This window comes from Erpetoichthys calabaricus, chromosome 1, assembly GCF_900747795.2.
Source record: "Erpetoichthys calabaricus chromosome 1, fErpCal1.3, whole genome shotgun sequence".
NCBI lineage: Eukaryota > Metazoa > Chordata > Cladistia > Polypteriformes > Polypteridae > Erpetoichthys > Erpetoichthys calabaricus.
In genome coordinates, this window is record NC_041394.2 from 98132740 (window position 1) to 98151656 (window position 18917).

Genomic DNA, 18917 nt, shown 5'->3' on the forward strand with positions numbered 1-18917 from the left:
ACATTTTCCATTAATATACTTGCAATTACAAATGGCATCATAGTCATTTACATATTTCAAATATAATAGCATAGGTCCTTTTATAGCTTCTGTCGCATTTTATTGTAGTACTGTTATATTCTCCATTGTCCTCAAAACCATGAGTGCCCCAAACTTGTTTTTACAGATTCATTTTAGCTCTGAAATAGTGTTATTAGTAAATAAGCGTATTCTTATAGATAGCAGTAGTGTGTCGTTGTTTACTAAGGCACGCATTATTCTTTCCAACAGCAAGAATAAACAGTGAGAAGATACAAGGGAGAACCAGGTGCTCCCTGCATGGAGTTAGCATGTTCTCCCCACCAGAGTTTCCTCTGGGTGCTCTGGCCTCCTACAGTCTAGAAGACAAGCATTTCATATATTGGCATTGTTAGCTTATCCCTATTCTCTTTCTGTGTGTGTGGTGTGTGTGTTTGCACCTTGCAATGGACTGGCACCTGTCCAGGTGTTGTTCCTGCCTTGCTCGCAATGTTTCCTGGGATAGGCTCCAACTTTCCCATGTCCCCGTCTTGCATAAGTGGGTTAAGAAACTGGATGGATGGATGGAAATGATAATACAATGAGGACAATAAGCCCTCCACATCACATCCTATTTTTACTCTTTTACGGTCAGCCTGGTAGAAATTTGTAAGGTATTCAGGTGTCCTTAAATGAAGTAAATAAATTCCATTATGTATTAACAATTCCCACACTCCTTCACATAGTGTACGGTGTGTTTATTTCTAAAAAAAAAGAGAATGGATATATGGGATTAAGCCCTCTGGTTGTACTTTAACAGTGTATAAGTGCTGGGTTCATGAGCAGTTGGTTGAAGATACAAATATAGAATTCAATGCATGTCATGCTAGGTGGGCTTTCTATATTGTATTCGCTTTATCCAAGCATATCAACCCAGGACCCTGTCCTACCTTTTCTTTCTTCCCATTTGTCCACATGACCAATTGCAAACACAGAAAATGTTTCTGTGATAGTAAAGCAAGCTGCAGTAATAGAACACTGAGTGTTCAAGACTTTTAAAGAACATAGAACTGTTAACTTAAGAATGTGTAATTATTAAGTCTAAATTGTTTAAATGAATTTAAAATATACAGTATCTATAAAATAATAATAGTATTACTTATTAATAATAAAGTAATACTATAAATGTTTTATTGCATGAAAATTCTCGCAATATAAATCTTACTATTCCAAATGTTCAGAAAGCTATCATAATTTGAATTTAATGTATTATGTGTGGCTGCCCATTGCTATGGTTAGTGCAAGTGGATGTCCATTTAAGAAGTACGTAGCAAATAACGACTAAGTTGGCTAGCAAGTAGATTACAAAGGATTTAACGTGCCACTTTAGTTACAGTTGAGTTTGAGAAACACTCTTAATTGAACGATCGATCAAATGATTGAGCTTACGATATTCTTAGCATTACAATGCTTTCAGGACATGCACCCTCATATGAATGAGTAGCTAACTGCAGACTCATCAGAAATCAGTTAACATCAAAGAAGAGGACAGCAAAAATACCAGTTAATTGCATCCCTCCTAAGAACTTCATTTGGATTTCTAGCAAACTGAACTCACTTAATCTTTGTTTTTGATGGTTTTCCAGTGCCTATACTGGCAGCAGGAGACTCACGGCAGGGATGCCCACTGTAAACGGATTCTGCTCAGGGCTGAGGGCTCCAACAACACCCTAGCTAAGGGGGTGATCTTTAATTTCTAAACTTACTAAATATAAAATATGTATCTCAGGTCCCGTGGCCTCATTTACTCAAGATAATTTCTCTTGAAAGGGATCTTTAACAGTATCCCTTGGGATACTGTTAAAGATGGATATTTCATAATTAATTTTAATGATGTTCAAAAATGAGGACACCTGAAACACTGGACCAAGTACACCTGTCCCAGTTTTCCTAAGGAATAGTTCTGTTGCTTAATCCAGTTTAGATAGGGGTATGGGGAATTGGGTAGCCCTGGCACAATTTGGACACCAGTCAAGAGCAACTCTGAATGGGGGTACCAGCCAGTTATACAGCTGGCTCATGCACACACTAAAATGGGGCTATTTAAGCAAAACGTGCATTCAGTATAATATGCATGTCTTTAGGATGTGAAGGACAAACCCATTCAAACATGGCAAACAACATGCAAGCTCCTTACAGACAATATATAGGCAGTGGACTCCTAGGAGGCCAGACTGATGAGACAGAAGAGTTAACTGTACTAGCATGTCAACCAGAAAGGCCAAGCTCATAAAGTTTATTGTGAAATGGACTTAACACAAAGCAGCTCACTTTGTCATCATTGTAGACTAACTATTATTTGTCTCACTTTTAACTTGTCACAATTGTAGATCCATTATATCCATAGGGATACAGTTCGGATCAAGATTCTCATTTCCTTTTCAGACTATGTATAGTGTTTATGTTTTTTTTAGCTTCTAATCCATCTCATTTGCTATGCCCCTACTACACCTGAGTCAGTAGGTTTGCTAATCACAATACACTGTGTTAAAACAATTACCTGTATATTTCCTATTCACAGCCGATTAATAAATGACTTCATTGCACACTGAAAGCACATACAAATTACATAGTTTAACTTTTGAACTCTCAATATATTTGAATATGATTGGCAGTAATGGTATTTTTTTCTTGAAAATCAACGTTAGTATAGTAGTAAAGCAGAAAATTAAGTACTAATATAGTAAGGTTAACTGGTGTCACAGCAAAAACCAGCATTAGAATTATGTAAGCATTCTGTAATCTTAAATACATATTTAGTGTCTATATTTAATATTGTGGAAGAAAATAAGCCACAATATTTTAATTTCAGAAAAGAGGGTATTTAATAGTATTAATGCTGATCCACAACAGTTCTGAATGCCATCATTAACTTTCCCTCTGAGAATACAATCATAAAACATTGTTCCACAGATACAAGAAAAGAACCTAGAGACCAAAAGTAATACCCATTTTATCAATCAGAACACACTTTTCTAAGTTTACATATAGTGCCATAGAGTATATGCCCTTTTTGATTGCCTCTGTTATTTCAAATTTTTAACACTGAATGCTTACAGAAATGTAAAATCTTTAGTTAAAAGTCAAATGAGTGAACTAATAACATTTTTTAAATGTACATATCTAATCTGATTAGCAAAGTTGTTTAACATCGGCTGGCACAATGTGAAAAAGTAGTTGCCCCTAGTTAAATCATCCAAATTAAAGGAATAATAAGAGTTTGCTCATTGAACAGACCTGCTCAACATACATTTCCCCTACTTAAGTCATTATAATCAAAGTCAAGTTGCCACTAGCACAAGTATATGATGTTTTTGTTTTAAAAGTTTTCCTTCTACACCAGCATTTTCAGATGGTTTTCTAAAAGGTTGTTATTCACTCTGAAACACTTAAATCTTTTGTATGGGGCAAACGTGGTTTATCAGCCAGGAGTGCTGTTTGTTTACAGAGTAAATGCAAAGTAAGTCAAAGTTCCAAAAGAACAAGGAAAAAAAAACAAAACAGACTTCTTTGTGTGGACAGATGAAGCCCAACCTGCTTTTAAAGGTTACAAACATGTATAGACTGAGAGCTCTGCCAAAATAAATACAACAAAATATTTGAGTGTTTCAAGTCGCAGCACCTGTGGGCTGACTCAGAGAAGTCCAAAGTAAAGATGAGATCACAGAGAAGAAAACTGAAATCAGTGCCTGATCACATGATAATCATATGTTACATGAGACATGGCATTTTCATATGTATTTACTTTCCACAACAATGTGGTTTCAGTGTGGATGGAAAGCCAAAATGACGAAAAAAAATTATGCATTTTCAAATTTATCTGTGTTTAGTATAAACTAGGTCTAAGACTCTAGGAATCCAGTAAACCACAGTGGAGAGTTATAATCTGTAAATGAGAAATGCTTGGAACAATAGTCAGTATTTCTAAGAGGAGCAACCTGTCAAAATTACTCCAAAGGTGCAGTATAAAATCACCCAGAAAATCACAAAGGATCCTAAAAAGCATCCAATGTACTGCCTAATTCTTTTGCCTCAGCAGTGATCAGTGTTCATTGCTCCACAATCAGAAAAAGACTGGCTTTAGTGGAGTGTAGCAAGGAAGAAACCACTACTAATCAAGAAAAACATAAATGCTTATCTCTTGTTTGTCAGGATGCACCTGGATGATTCACAAAAGGTTTTGCGGACAGTAAGACTAAGTTTTTTAGATGACATGGTTCCCATTATGTCTGTGTGTAAAGCAAACCTGACATTCCATAAGAAGAATATATATCACCAGCATTCAAACGTGGGTGGTAGTGCTAGCTTGAGGGTGTGCGATGCTTTTCTGCCTCAGGACCTGGATGATTTACCATAGTTGAAGGAATTCTGTTCTATATCAGAAATTATTTAAGGAGTATGTCCAGTCATTCGTTCGTGAGCTGAAACTGAAGTATATTTATATGAAGCAACACAATGGTCACAAACACAAAGGCAAGTAGTTCATGTTGTAAAAAAGACACAAATAATCGATAAAGGTTTGGGGTTTTCCGGCCCCGTATACTGTGGGAAAAGTGCAAGTTGATAATACTTTGTTTACAATTATCATAACACCGTTCGCCATCATGGCGGACGGGGGGAACATTTATGAGGGAGGGACCGGAAATGGATGAAGCGCTGCTGGGAAGGAACCGAGATGGATGATGGGACTGCTGACGTCATTGGGCTGCGACAGGGGGAAGGCGGAAGTGGCGTGTTGAGAGTCCATGTTCAGACGTTCATGGCGGTGTTGTGTCTTTCTTTCTGTTTGGAAATAAATAGAGGAAAGGTTAGTACTCCGCCATTCCCGTCTGGTATATGTCTTCGCGCAACAGTTTAGGTCGTTCCGCGGCTCCCTAATCGCGCGGTGCGTGACATGACCCCCCCCTCAGCCCAGACCCATCGGGTCGGGCGGGACCGAACCGAGAGGTCGTGAAACCCGGGAGAGGGCATCAGCATTGGCCTGAAGGGGACCCCGGCGATAAGTAACGGTGAACTTGTATGGCTGCAGGTCCAAAAACCACCTGGTGACACGAGGGTTCGACTCCTTGTGCAGGGCCATCCACTGCAGGGCGGCATGGTCCGTTACCAGAGTGAACTCACGACCCAGCAGGTAGTACCGCAGATGAGTCACCGCCCACTTAATGGCCAAGGCTTCCCTCTCAACCGCCGCGTACCGGGTCTCTCGGTCCAACAGTTTCCGGCTCAGGTAAAACACGGGGTGTTCGGCACCGTCGACACTCTGGCTCAAACACTGCACCCAGGCCTGTGTCCGAAGCGTCGTCTGGAGAAGAAAAGGTAAAGAGAAGTTAGGGGTGTGTAATATAGGTGCCGACTGTCAGGGCCGTTTTCAAGTCACTGAATGCCCGTTCCGCTTCCTGGTTCCATACCACATAGACAGGAGACCCTTTCTTTGTCAGGTCAGTCAAGGGTGCTGCCTTTTCAGAGAAACGGGGAACAAACCGGCGGTAATACCCCCGCTAACCCTAAGAAAGCCTGCACCTGTTTCTTGGTCATCGGACGGGGCCATTCTAAGATGTCTTTTATTTTGGAGCATTGGGGTTTCACCTGTCCCCGCCCAACTAGGTAGCCTAATATTTGGCCTCCCTTAAGCCAAAGTAACACTTACGGGGGTTAATGCGGAGGCCGGCTTTCGCTAGTGTGGCAAGAACAGCATACACCTGCAGTATATGTTCCTCCCAGGTGCCAGAATAAATGACTACGTCATCCAAGTAGGCGGCACAATAGGATTGATTGGGGTCGTAGCACTCTGTCCACCAGACGCTGGAACGTAGCAGGTGCCCCGTGCAACCCGAATGGGAGGACCTTATAACTGCCAATGTCCACTAGGGGTACTGAATGCTGTTTTCTCTCTGGCGGATGCCGTTAGGGGAATTTGCCAGTATCCTTTTGTCATGTCTAAGGTAGTCAAGTATTCTGCCCTCCCTAGGCGCTCCAAGAGCTCGTCCACTCGGGGCATAGGGTAGGCATCGAACTTAGAGACTTGGTTCAGACGCCTGAAGTCATTGCAGAACCTCCAGGACCCGTCTGGCTTAGATTACGAGGACGATAGGACTGGACCAGGGACTATAGCTTTCCTCAATAATATTCATGTCCAGCATCCTTTGGATTTCCAATTCCACTTCCGTCCTCTTTGCTTCCGGGAGGCGATAGGGTCTCTCCCTGACTATCACCCCCCGGGTCTGTAACAATATCGTGCTCAATCAAGGAAGTACGGCCAGGTACCTCGCTAACCACTTCGGGGACGGCATGGATAGCATGTTCCAGCTCCAGCCGTTGTAAAGGGGTTAAGTCTGGTCCGAGGTTAAGTGTGAGTTTACGTGCGCAAAGGGAGAGGGCAGTACCGGAGGGTGGAGCCTCGTCCCTATCTCTCCACGGCTTTAACACGTTCACGTGGTACACTCTCTTGGCCGGTCTACGATTCGGTTGTTTCACCAAATAATCCACCAGCCCTTTCCGCTCCTTAACCTCATAGGGACCCTGCCAATGGGCCAGCAATTTGGAATGGGATGTGGGTACGAGCACCATTACGCGGTCTCCGGGGTGAAATTCCCGGAGAACAGCATTTTTATTATAGGACCGGGCCTTGCGTTGCTTGAGCACGGGTCATGTGATCTTTTAGGATGGGTCGGATTTTTGTTCATTCTATCGCGCATTTGCGCGATGTACTCCAAAACATTACAGCCAGGCAGAGCCTCCTCCCTCCCAGCCTTCTTTTAATATATCTAAAAGCCCCCGGGGCTGACGTCCATATAAGAGTTCAAAGGGGGAGAAACCCGTGGAGGCCTGTGGACTTCCCGGTAAGCAAAGAGCACGAAGGGCAAAAGCTCGTCCCAGTTCCGACCGTCCGCGCTGACTACCTTACGTAACATCTGCTTAAGTGTCTGATTAAACCGCTCCACTAAGCCATCGGTTTGCGGGTGATAAACCGACGTCCTCAGATGTTTGATTTTCAGTAACTTAGCAACCTCCCTGAACGTATCCGAAGTAAAGGGAGTACCTTGGTCCCGTGAGGACTTCTTTAGGTATTCCCACTCGGGCAAAGAGCCTGACTAATTCCCCCGTGCGATATTCTTGGAAGTAGCGGGACCGTAAGGGTACCGCTTCTGGGTATCGAGTGGCGTAATCTACCATGACCAATATATATTTTTGGCCACGGGTCGAAGGTTCCAGGGGACCTACAAGATCAATACCGATCCTCTCGAAGGGAACATCAATAAGGGGAATAGGAACTAAAGGAGCGCGGTCCCTCCTAGGAATCTGACGGATCTGACACTCCGGGCAGGACTGACAGAAACGTCGGACCTCCTCATTTATTCCTGGCCAATAAAACCGCTGTTTAATTCTCTCCAGCGTTTTTTCGGCTCCCAAATGGGCGCCCAGGAGGTGGGAGTGTGCCAGTTCGCAAACCTCCCGCCGGAAGGTTCGCGGCACTAACAATAACTTCCGCGCTCCACCTTCGTGACTCGCAACTCGATACAACAGATCATGTTCTAATACAAAGTAGGGCTCCGGTGGTAAGGAACCATCAGACAAATGGTCATTTATTGAAACGATTGCATTCCGGGCGTTTTTTAGGGAATCATCATTCCATTGCTCCCTTTTAAATGACGCGGGGGTAGACCGGAACTGATTGATCATAGAGTCTATTGGGTCCGCATATACGGGAGCTCTGCAGACTCTTTGACCGCGTGCCCTCGCCCGGATCATCTTCCGGGTCGGGGTCCGACGCTAGAGACTCTTCCCCCCGGTCACTGTTATTTACGGCGGTTGCCCGTGTGCACGGCCTGGGAGCCGCGGGGGTGGTGCTTCGCGTACCCATAACAAGACCCAACTTAGCCCTAGGAGTGGTTAATTGTTTCCCGCTGTTGCTATTGGACCAGTCGTGTCCCAAAATGACAGGAAAAGGAGGCTCGGGTAACACTGCGACTGTTAATCGAGACAAGCCACCATTCCATGCCAGAAAACACTTTGCGGACTTATAAGACTTGGTCTCCCCATGTACACAAGTTACACTAACGTACTGGTATCGCCATTGTTGCGGTAAAACATAACGGCGAGCAACAATGGTAATGTTACTGCCGGAATCAAACAATGCAAGCACAGAATGACCATTTACTAAAACCACTCCCGTATTCGGAATAGCCAGAGGGTTTGACAGAGCACAGTACCTTTCGGTGGTGGCCCAAGTGCAGTCCATTGGCTCCTGGAGTGGCTGATACAGCGGGCAGGCAGACAACAGGTGACCGAGGTCCCCGCACTTGAAACAGCGCGGTGGCCCGGGTCTGTCCTTGGTTTTCAGCGGTGCTTCCGCCACGCGACGTGTGGGCTCGGAGTGACTGGACCGTCCCTGTCGGGCGCCACGAGCCGGCTTTTCCGATCCCCCGGCTCGGTGAACCGCAAGTTGACGCTCCAGGACCTCCAAGAGTCCTTTCATGTCTTTATAAGGATGTCTACGGACCTGCTGGGCGAGATATCCTGGCATAGCGTTTACTAAAGCCCTCACAAGCCACCTGCTCTACGACTTTACGCGCCTGGGGGCCTCTGGTCTTAACCAACGCCCCATCTTGCTCCAGAACTCGAAAGCCTGGGCTCGGGCAGGGTGGTCGGGGTTGAACTGCCAGGTTCGCCACTCACTCGCCTGCTGGTCCGTAGTGATGCCGTAGCGACTAAGGATCTCTGGTTTTAGGAGGTCGTAATCTGCGGCCTCCTCCTCAGGGAGATCATAATAGGCCCGCTGCGCAGCACCCTTCAGGTACGGAGCCAAAATGGACGCCCACTCCGCCCGCGGCCACTGGTTGCGAGAGGCGGTCCTCTCAAATATGCCGAGGTACGACTCTATATCGTCGGCATCTGACAACGGTACCATCGGAGGAGGCGGAGGTCTGGAGGGCTCCGGTCTTACCGCTTCTGCCGTTGTCAGCCTTGCCTTAGTTGCTTCAAGCTCCCTCGTTGTTTCTGCGTGTGCGATCCGAAGATTCTGAATTTGGGCAGCCATCCCGGTCAACACTTCGTTCAGGTCCTGTCCTTCTGTCATGTTCGGACAAGCTTTCTATCCTGCCGACTACGCCACTGTAAAAAAGACACAAATAATCGATAAAGGTTTGGGGTTTTCCGGCCCCGTATACTGTGGGAAAAGTGCAAGTTGATAATACTTTGTTTACAATTATCATAACACCGTTCGCCATCATGGCGGACGGGGGGAACATTTATGAGGGAGGGACCGGAAATGGATGAAGCGCTGCTGGGAAGGAACCGAGATGGATGATGGGACTGCTGACGTCATTGGGCTGCGACAGGGGGAAGGCGGAAGTGGCGTGTTGAGAGTCCATGTTCAGACGTTCATGGCGGTGTTGTGTCTTTCTTTCTGTTTGGAAATAAATAGAGAAAGGTTAGTACTCCGCCATTCCCGTCTGGTATATGTCTTCGCGCAACAGTTTAGGTCGTTCCGCGGCTCCCTAATCGCGCGTGCGTGACAATGTTCAAATCCCTACAAATGAGTTTGAATTTAAGCAATTCTACAGGGAAGAGTAGACTAAAACTCCTACACAGCAATGTGGAAGACTGATATTAAACTAAAGGAAGCAACATTTTTGCAGTAATAAAAAAAAAAGTCGCATAACTATTATGAAGTATAGAGTAATTACTGTTTTACACAGTGCCAGTTGGTGTTACCTGTTCACCAAATTACCCTTTACCTGATATTTGATCTTGGCTAAAAACTTTCAATGTCAAAAATTTACTATAATACAGAAAATCTGGAAGGGCTACATACTTTCTTAACAGCATTGAACTGTACTCTTTTGGGGCCTTGAGCACGGCCCTTAACTATTGTTCCGTCCTGGGTATGACATTAACCAGCATCCAAACCTGCAAGCAGGTCCTCCAACTTGAAGAGAAAACATGGGAATTGGTGGCAGATTGGCACTCCAGCCACTGTAAAAAACCTCACACTGTTCCATTCCATTCTAACTAGTGTGGTACTGAGGTGTGACCTGTTGCACGACTGCACTCTGGTCCTAAATTGTTATCCTGATGTGGTTCATCTTGTGGTGGGTGCGGTAATGTGCTGTATCAGTGCATGCTCCGAACTTCTCTTCCTCTCTCACCTGCCTGTGATGCAGCTCAGTTAGAGAGGACTAGTGGATACAATTGTTTTACTATTAATTTTAAGAATGTTGTTCGTGTGAAGATTCCCAAGCCAACATATAATGCAAAACTAACAAACAATTTAATAAAAGAGTGACATCGTCACTTTGTCTGCTTCAAGGCAATTCAGATTCCTTTTAGGAACAGCTGCCTTTTTTTATTAGAATTTAATGGGCGAAATTAAAATTTCCCGGATGTCTGCTTATTGAATTACTTTCTTTCTTAAGTCAGCCACATATAGACAGTTCTCCTAGACATTTAACAAGCTGCAATCCAGTTTTGACCTTAGTCAGAAAAAGAAAAAAAACGGACTTTACTGTCCATAATCCTTTTAGGGAACAGTTTAGAGAAACGTCACATGAGATTAGACTGGTGGTGATCTCCTATATTATATTGTTAAGTGTGTTAATGGATTTTGTATAAGTGCGCCCTCCAAAACTGGTAGCAAATGGTTCTCAGCACTGGGTAAGGCTGAGGTTTTAAGTCTTGATTACGATTATTGTATCTTAACTCTTTGTCTGGTGTGGTTCATTGATTGTATTTATAATTCGAATGTTCCCAATGTAGCTGTATGTGTTTATTTTGTTATACTATAAGAAGCAAATAATACATTTAAAAAGCAAGTAATACATGCATTACAATATATTTAGGCAATATTTGGTATGATTCCATTCTGTAACAGTTGGATTAACAAAATACTGTACCTACCCATTGTCTAAAAAAAGTATTTTACATCTCTAAATGTTTTTATGTGCATGGCAGTAAGAATGCAAAACCTTAAATACTGAAATGAATTCATGCCAACAACTAATTTAATAATGTGCTAGTGGTGATGTGCTTTACAGACAAGTTTTAAAATTACTTTTATCAGTATTTTATATTGAGTTACTTGCACAATTAAACTTTCTTCTTCCATACATTAAGCATACTGTATGTAAGTTCTGTTTTGGCATAAACTGTGAATTTTTCATTGCCTCTCATAGGAAAAGCCATTTCAAAATGCTACTGATTCCACATCCATCCATCCATCCATTTTCCAACCCACTGAATCCGAACACAAGGGTCACGGGGGTCTGCTGAGCCAATCCCAGCCAACACAGGGCACAAGGCAGGAGCCAATCCCGGGCAGGGTGCCAACCCACCGCAGTACTGCTCCACAGTAGAATCATAATTTATGGAAGGAACTGCATATTGCATTTAAACTTTCAGATAGTATCATATATTTTGAGGTGCTCATATTAGATATTGTAAAACAAAGTCTATCAGAATTATAGTACTCATTCATAGATTGCATGGACTATATTCAACATTCATGATTACATTTTACATCTTTTTATCTGATTTAGCTTACATTTATATAGTGCTTTTCTAACGTGCCTAAATTACGAAATTGTAGTATTCATAATGTTGTGAAAACTGACACTTTTAGTAAATATTTTGCTCAACCTCTGATAGGGTGTTTTGATAGGCTTTGCCAGATTGTTAAAGGAGCAACTCATTATCACAATCATACATTGGATTGAATTATTACATGTAGTATTGAGATTCAATACAATTGAGCTTTAGATACAGCGGGCCTTCTCAAAACAAAAGTGACCCTGTGTTAGGATATAGCGAGTTGGAAAATGACTGACTGACTGATCTTTATGATTAAAATAATCAATTAGGTGCTTGCTGCTTTATTTAATAAATATTTGATCACAAAAAAATCACTTTTTATGCAATTGCTTGATTAAATAGAAGAGAACAGTGCCTTCATATTAGTCGCTAAACTCTGAAAGAGTGATTTCTTGCCATAGAATTGAAGACTGACATTGAGTGACTGGATCCATTAAAACTTTAAACATTGTAGCTTGATGTTCAGCAGCTGCTATTTTAGACTTGCCAGTGCTCGTATGAATGGGAATTATTTCCCTTTTATTTATGATCTCCAGGTTTTGGCTTACTGTATATCTCGCTTAATATCCATGTGGTGAAAATGCCTTGTATCTCAAAGTGGTTTTAATTAAGCTTTATCTGAATATTTCTCAACAGATTAAAGTAAATAACCCACTACAATTTTCCTTTTCCTTTGAAATTCACAGCGTACTTTTTATATTAAAAAATGTTGTATTTGGTTGCCACATACAGTATTTGCTCAATCAAATATTTCCAGTTCATCTTATCTTGTATGCTTATATTTACAGTTCCTCAAATGCCTGCTACTCGGCTGGAAGCATCAACAAAAACTACAGCAGAAAGGAACAACACAGCGTCTGTTGAAGATGAAGATAGTTTAGTGACCAGAGTATCAGGATTTGATGACAACCAGCAGCCCTCCGACAACCCAACATTAAAGGCAACGCAGAAGCGAAATCATTATCCAGGCAAGGATCAGCGTCGCAACTATCAGGTACGCTGGCGGCTAGAGTATCTGATGGACTACGATTGCCGCCGGCATGGGTTGATCTGTATGGTATGTGGAGGTGCATTAGCCACTCTGAAAGTCAGCACCATAAAAAGACACATCCAGCAGATGCACCCACACTCTCAACAACTGAGCACCGAGGAGCGCCACCATATCATGCTCACTTATAGCCAGACTGCTGTTCACAACATCCACTCCAGTGACTGCTTCATCACAGAGAATTTCCCGGACCTATCCAGCAGCAAACTTTCCCAAGCACTGTGACAAAGGTCAAACTATAGCCTGTACTCAGCACAGAGTGGTCACTTTAAATGGTTACCTTTCATCGTGTTCACAAGTTTGTCCTGGATTTAAGGGCAAAAGTGGATTCATCAGAAAATTATATGTGTAAACAGTGCCTTCCAGTGGTATTCAGGCATTTCATTTGGTATCTCATTTTACAGAATTGCAAAATGCATCCACACGTCATTCTCAGACTAGTATAATATATGGTCAATGTAAAAGATAAAATGAGGAAAAGCAAAAATTTACAGCCATCTATTTTCTGAAAACTCTTTTTCCAATCCAGGTTCAGTAGCATGCATGAACTTCCATCCATGAGTTCGGTCACCTTCAAGCTGTTTTCAGTAAATCCACTGAAACCACCAATTTCTTGATGCTTGGGTATTGCTTATAGATAAGAATTTTGTCACCTTGCCAGTGATTCTAAACAAGGGATCTTTGACTAAGACACTTCATATTCTTAAGCCATGACAATGAAGCTTTGAATTTTTGCCTTCTTAAATCTTCAGCAAACATAATGCAGGTTTTTTGTAGTGTCTATTTTGGTTTTCAGCTTAATACGCAACCCAGTCCCTGCTTGGCACAAGCCACTGCATAGCATGATGGTTCAATCACCAAACATGACAGTAGAGATAACAAAGACTAGGTGATCTGCTATAGTGATGGGTGATTCAAAAATGATTCATTCTTTTTGAACAACTCTTTTCAGTGAATCATGGGAATCAATTCACAAGCACAAACAAATCGATTCAGTAGAGCTCAATGGGAATGCCAATGTATACGCATGATGCCATCAGCTTCTTTTGTTTAGATGTTTAAAGCACATGTGCATGTACCGCCCTATAATTCATGATTCTTGTTTATTTTACTTAGGATTCTTTCTATTTAGAGCTAATTCATTATCAGTTAAGGAGAACTCTGTCATTAAACATTCTCTTGTTCATCGTACAAGTAAAATACAGTAACAATCCATTTAGAATGTTTTGTTTGTTTTGTACAATTCATTATTGGAATTGTTTTAAACAGAATATTAAACTAATATGTTTATGTCTCTTTATACATTCAACAAACTAGTTACACAAAACCAAACCATATAAAAATATCAGGGATGCCCTGATCGATCGGCCACAGATTGGTATCAGCCAATTTTCACTATAAAAAAACTCGGATCAGTGATTGATAAAAAGGCTGATCACCAAAACTGATATTTTCAGCGACTGCATTTCTAAGTTTTACGGTAATTTAGTTGAATTGCTCCTTTACGCGAAAGTATTACAGTAGTTGAGCCAGCTCTGTCCATTTTTTGTCTTTTGCAGCAAACTTCCTGCAGTGTAAACAAAAAGCAGCAAGTGGATGGTGAATGAGACATGATTTGTATATTAGCCTTTATGTTAAAGAAAGTGGAGTAAATAAACTGAAAAATCAAGCAATCAGAGAAGTCCGTCCTGTGCAGCTAGACAAAACAGCAAGAAAAGCTACTTTAAGGAGTTCAGACCTTTATTTTGTCCTTTAAATTAAAACAGACACTGCTTGAGTTTGGACAGCGTCTTTGTTTAAAATGCAGCAGCTTATATTTTTAATTGGAAAAAGATACAGAAAAATTTGAAATTGCTGCTTAATAAACAATAGGCTTTGTTTAAAGATGTGTACAGTGTGTACTGTATTTGGCTTGGTAAGAAACATGTACTACATAATTAAAATTGTAATCCATATGTTATAATTACACCTCAAAAATTATGAATGCTTAGTTGATACACTGAAGGAAAAAAACACACCTGTATAAATATAGAAAATGTATATTTTGACAGCAAAAAGCGGTAGTGCAATTAATGATTTTAAATGATTAAAATGTACAAGTGCAAGTAGATTTACATTTAAGCAGTGTTCAATTGCCATATCAATTAATTGGTAATGTGAGAATATATATATTTGTTGTTAGAGAAATGGGGGAAACTACTGTTTCTAATTAAGCCTTGTTTCAGATAGGTACATTACAAAACAAATTAAACAATAGGACAGCTTGTAATTATGAGAAGGATTTAATTTTCCTTATGACATATGTATTTTGTACATATTTTATTAGTTGAACCATGTATTTTAAGGAAATTATATTTATTTTAGTATTTTATGGTCACCGAACATAAAAAATAATGGAAAATAAAAAATGAACAGTTAACACCTGTGGTCTATAGTTTAATTACAAAAATTTTTAATATAGGACATCTGTCCATTAGGCTTCTGTGAGTCAGGTTATGCAGGAGCTTAGTGTAAAAAGTTTTTTAAAGGGATAAAGAAAAAAAAATCATAATTGGTATCGGAATCTGCCGATCAACTAACATGAAAATCAGGGATCAGTAGTGGCCTTAGAAAAAACCTGATCAGAGCATCCCTAAAAAATGTCAGTCTAATTCTAACAATTATTTTCTTTTAACATTACTTTAGCGCACTCTCATTGAACGCACTGAGCTTATATCATTCACTAATTCTTTTGAGTCTGAACTGAATCATTAACCTAGAACGAGTCACATGATTCTCATTTATTTGAGTCGTGAACCAAACCAAAATTGGGTCACATAATACTCGTTTATTTGAATCATGAAGAGAATCGCTGAATTTTTACCCAAGAACAAATTGTATTATTCTTGTTGTCTTATGAATCTCGAACTTACTGTCAGATTTTAATTATGCATACTCACTATATGTCATATTTTGTACTTTCCAAGCGGTTAACATTAAATGGTATAAATTGCCAATATGTTTAATATCTAATTTAATCAATATAAACTATAATCATTTAATTTTAATTTAAGTTGCACTTCATTCAAGGAGTATCGGGGAAATGGTTTTGTGTTTTATAATTAGCGATTCAAATGAACCAAATTAATTCACTTAATTGGGTAGTTCGAAAGAATGAAATTAATAAAGTGAACTGAAATGCCCATCACTAATCTGCTGTGTTGTGTGCAAAAAAAATGTTTGATCGTATATTTCAGATTTAAAAACAGAACATTCTTGTATGTTCATGTGTGGCAACCAAACATTTTGCCACATGTTTTAATAGTAACTGAAAGGCTTTATTTTGAACTTTTTAGGATTGTCTCCTCAGTATAATGTCACATTGTTTAAATAGATGGGTCATTATAACCGCAATGCATTTTGTTCTGTCTCACTCACAGAACTTTGTCTTTTTCAATATTCTTGTCGACTTCACAATTGCATACTTCACCAATTTCCTACTATCTGGCTACTAATTTTAGAGGAGATGTAGTAGGATGATTTAGTTAGTGTATGAATGGTATGGTGCACTTTTTATTTCTTCATAATTTATTAGACTTTTCTTACAGGTATTTTGTGGGACTTTGTTGTTATTTACCTTCTGATCATCTGGTTACATTTACTTTTTTTTCTAAATGGCTGTGGAAGTTCCTTGGTTTTCATGATTGAGGATCTGCATTTAATTTGCCATCTAACCAAGGAAGCTCACAGGAGAAGATCATTTTATTTTAGAATCAAGTGGATCATTGTAATTGCACACAGACCGATGCATTCGACTTATTACATGGTTCATTTAGACCGGTTTATACACCTGAATAAATGAAAGCTTGCCATAAAAAAACATTTTCAAAAGTTATGAAATCAAGACTTTTCTATTTAATTTTCAGGTTAGCTCTCTGTTTATTTTAGAGGCTGGCCAGCGTAACTTTTTTCTTTTTTGGCTTAGGGCAAAAATTCTCAATGTCAAAAATAAAAACATGCTAAATGTTGTAACAGAAGTTCTGGCTGAACCGGACAATGAGACCTATTCACTGTTTATGTCAAATGGTAATTAAAACCACATAGTAAACAGGGCATTCATACTGTAAAAGCTAAACAAGAAATGTTTTTGTACATATGAGAAAAAAGACAACTGCAACATTAAAAATATGTGCAGCACTCATTTTAAAATTCCACTCCATCTAATGCAAATAGTCCGATGTATGGAATTTTGCACACAATTAGATTAATTCCATCATTTCATGTATATGTTGGCCTTTGTTTTGGGACAGATCAATAAACAGTAAAAGACAATCAGCCATTATGAAAAAGAAAGGAAAAGACTATTGTGGTCTAGAAAATAAGATTTAATATATTCTTCCCTGACTGCTTTAAGCTGGTGCCACACTATATGACTCAACAAGACTCCTATCAGAGAGCATATCAGATTTCATTATTGCAGCTGCCAAATCCCTTTGCTTCTGAGGGTGTCAATCTGTAAAACTTGGAATTGCAGAGAGTGACTGACTACACAACAGTCTCATGACTTTTCATCACAGTTTCAAGTCTCCTGTCACGCTGTGAAAGTTACGCAAGATCACCTCAATTTGGCAGCCAGTCAATGTGTATTTCCATGGTTATCCTTACAGGGCATGTTGAGCTCAGAGGAATTCTTGGCTTTTTTATTTTGAATGAAAGCCTAATGAGCCTCTCCTTCATCTGCACAATCCAGAACACTTGCTTGCCTTCTTTTTTTGTGGCCACTTACTCTTCTTCATTATTTGTTGGGATTGTATACATTGCAATTCCGGCTGAATGTTTATTGGCTGTCAACTCTTGCATGCAGGAATCAAACTTTATGACTGGTGACTCGCTGCAATAAAATCAAAGGAGTTGGATGTTATTGTAGCGAGTCGTAGAGAGCTGTGGCCAAGTGACAAGTCAAATCACATTACATGAGTGTTGTGCTGCGACTGTTAATGAGGTGCTATGATTTTATTAAGTTATGTAAATAAAGCCTATGACTGAAAATTGTTGGAAAACTCATGTGGTGTGACACCGGTTTTACCAAACTGACTCAGAAGCAGCTAAAAATACAAGAAGTGTTCAGTAAGTCATTGTAGTATGTATAACACTGGATATTTAAAGTGTGGCAATATGCAAAAATGTACAGCCTGTTACACTGACTTAAACAGACATATCACATTTATTAGAAGTTGGTTTGAATTGGATGTCTAATGTGTAATACTGCCTTCAAAAATTGGCACTTTTATTCTGATGCAGCAAGAACCTTCTTGTTAGAAATGCTTAATTAGAAGTGCCAGGTATGCAAATGCCTAGTTCCCTTTTGTAAATATCTTTAAGGCAATAGTCAATCAAGCAGACATCAGATCAAGGTGCAAATATAAACAATTCAGTGCAACAAGCAAGTGCCATGGTTTAGCAGATTAATGCCTTCAAATGGGTCACAGCAAGTGTATTTGATTCTGGTTTTGGAGGGTACAGTGGCTAGTCTATCACTATAACCAGTTTAATCATGTGGAACCAGTTCTAGAGATGTTTGATGAGAGTTTCTGTTGTAAGGAAATTACTTATATATATTCTTCTAATTTTTTTCTAGAACAAGGATGGCGAGCTCCGATCCTGGAGAAGCAGAGTGGCTGCAGATTTTTGTTCCAACCCAGTTGCTTAATTAGAAGCCAATCCTCACCAGTAACAGATCTTATTTAATTTTTGTTCTTTATTTTGCCTTATACAATTTCTTGCACAAGGGCCTAGCAGAGTAGGGTCTCCCTTGGCCATAACAAGGATTCAAACTAGCAACCTTTTGGATATTGAGGCAGATCCTTAGCCTCAGGGCCATCACTCTCCCCCAATTTCATGGCTTGATAGTAATTTAACTCTACCATGTCAGTTCATTCTTAAATCATAGGGGTTTTTTTTCCTTTATAATGATACATGTATCATCCAAGTGATTTGAAGTCTAAAACTGATGAATAATTTTCAATTCTTCACTTTCTCTTCAGTTTCCTTCCAAGTAATTAATTAAACCAAACAGTGAATGATGAATACACGGGTGGAAGTGGAGACAAGCTAGATTTAGAACTGCTGGTTCCTTTGTCATTTGCCTCTTATTGCTAATAAAGAGCAGTTAAAACCATGAATACAGCTGTTTAAGATAAGAAAAGGCAATTAAGGGTTAAACATTTTAACAAGTAATACAACTAAA

The 18917-nt window shown here is 40.2% G+C and overlaps 1 protein-coding gene across 1 annotated transcript in view; it reads left to right on the forward strand.

Moving 5' to 3' along the window:
* zfta (zinc finger translocation associated) overlaps positions 1-18467 on the forward strand; it is a 75689-nt gene extending 57222 nt beyond the window's left edge. The window contains 1 exon segment of the mRNA XM_051923003.1: positions 12432-18467. Coding sequence (XP_051778963.1) covers positions 12432-12916 — 485 coding nt within the window. The 3' untranslated portion in view covers positions 12917-18467.
* The last annotated feature ends 450 nt before the right edge of the window (positions 18468-18917 follow it).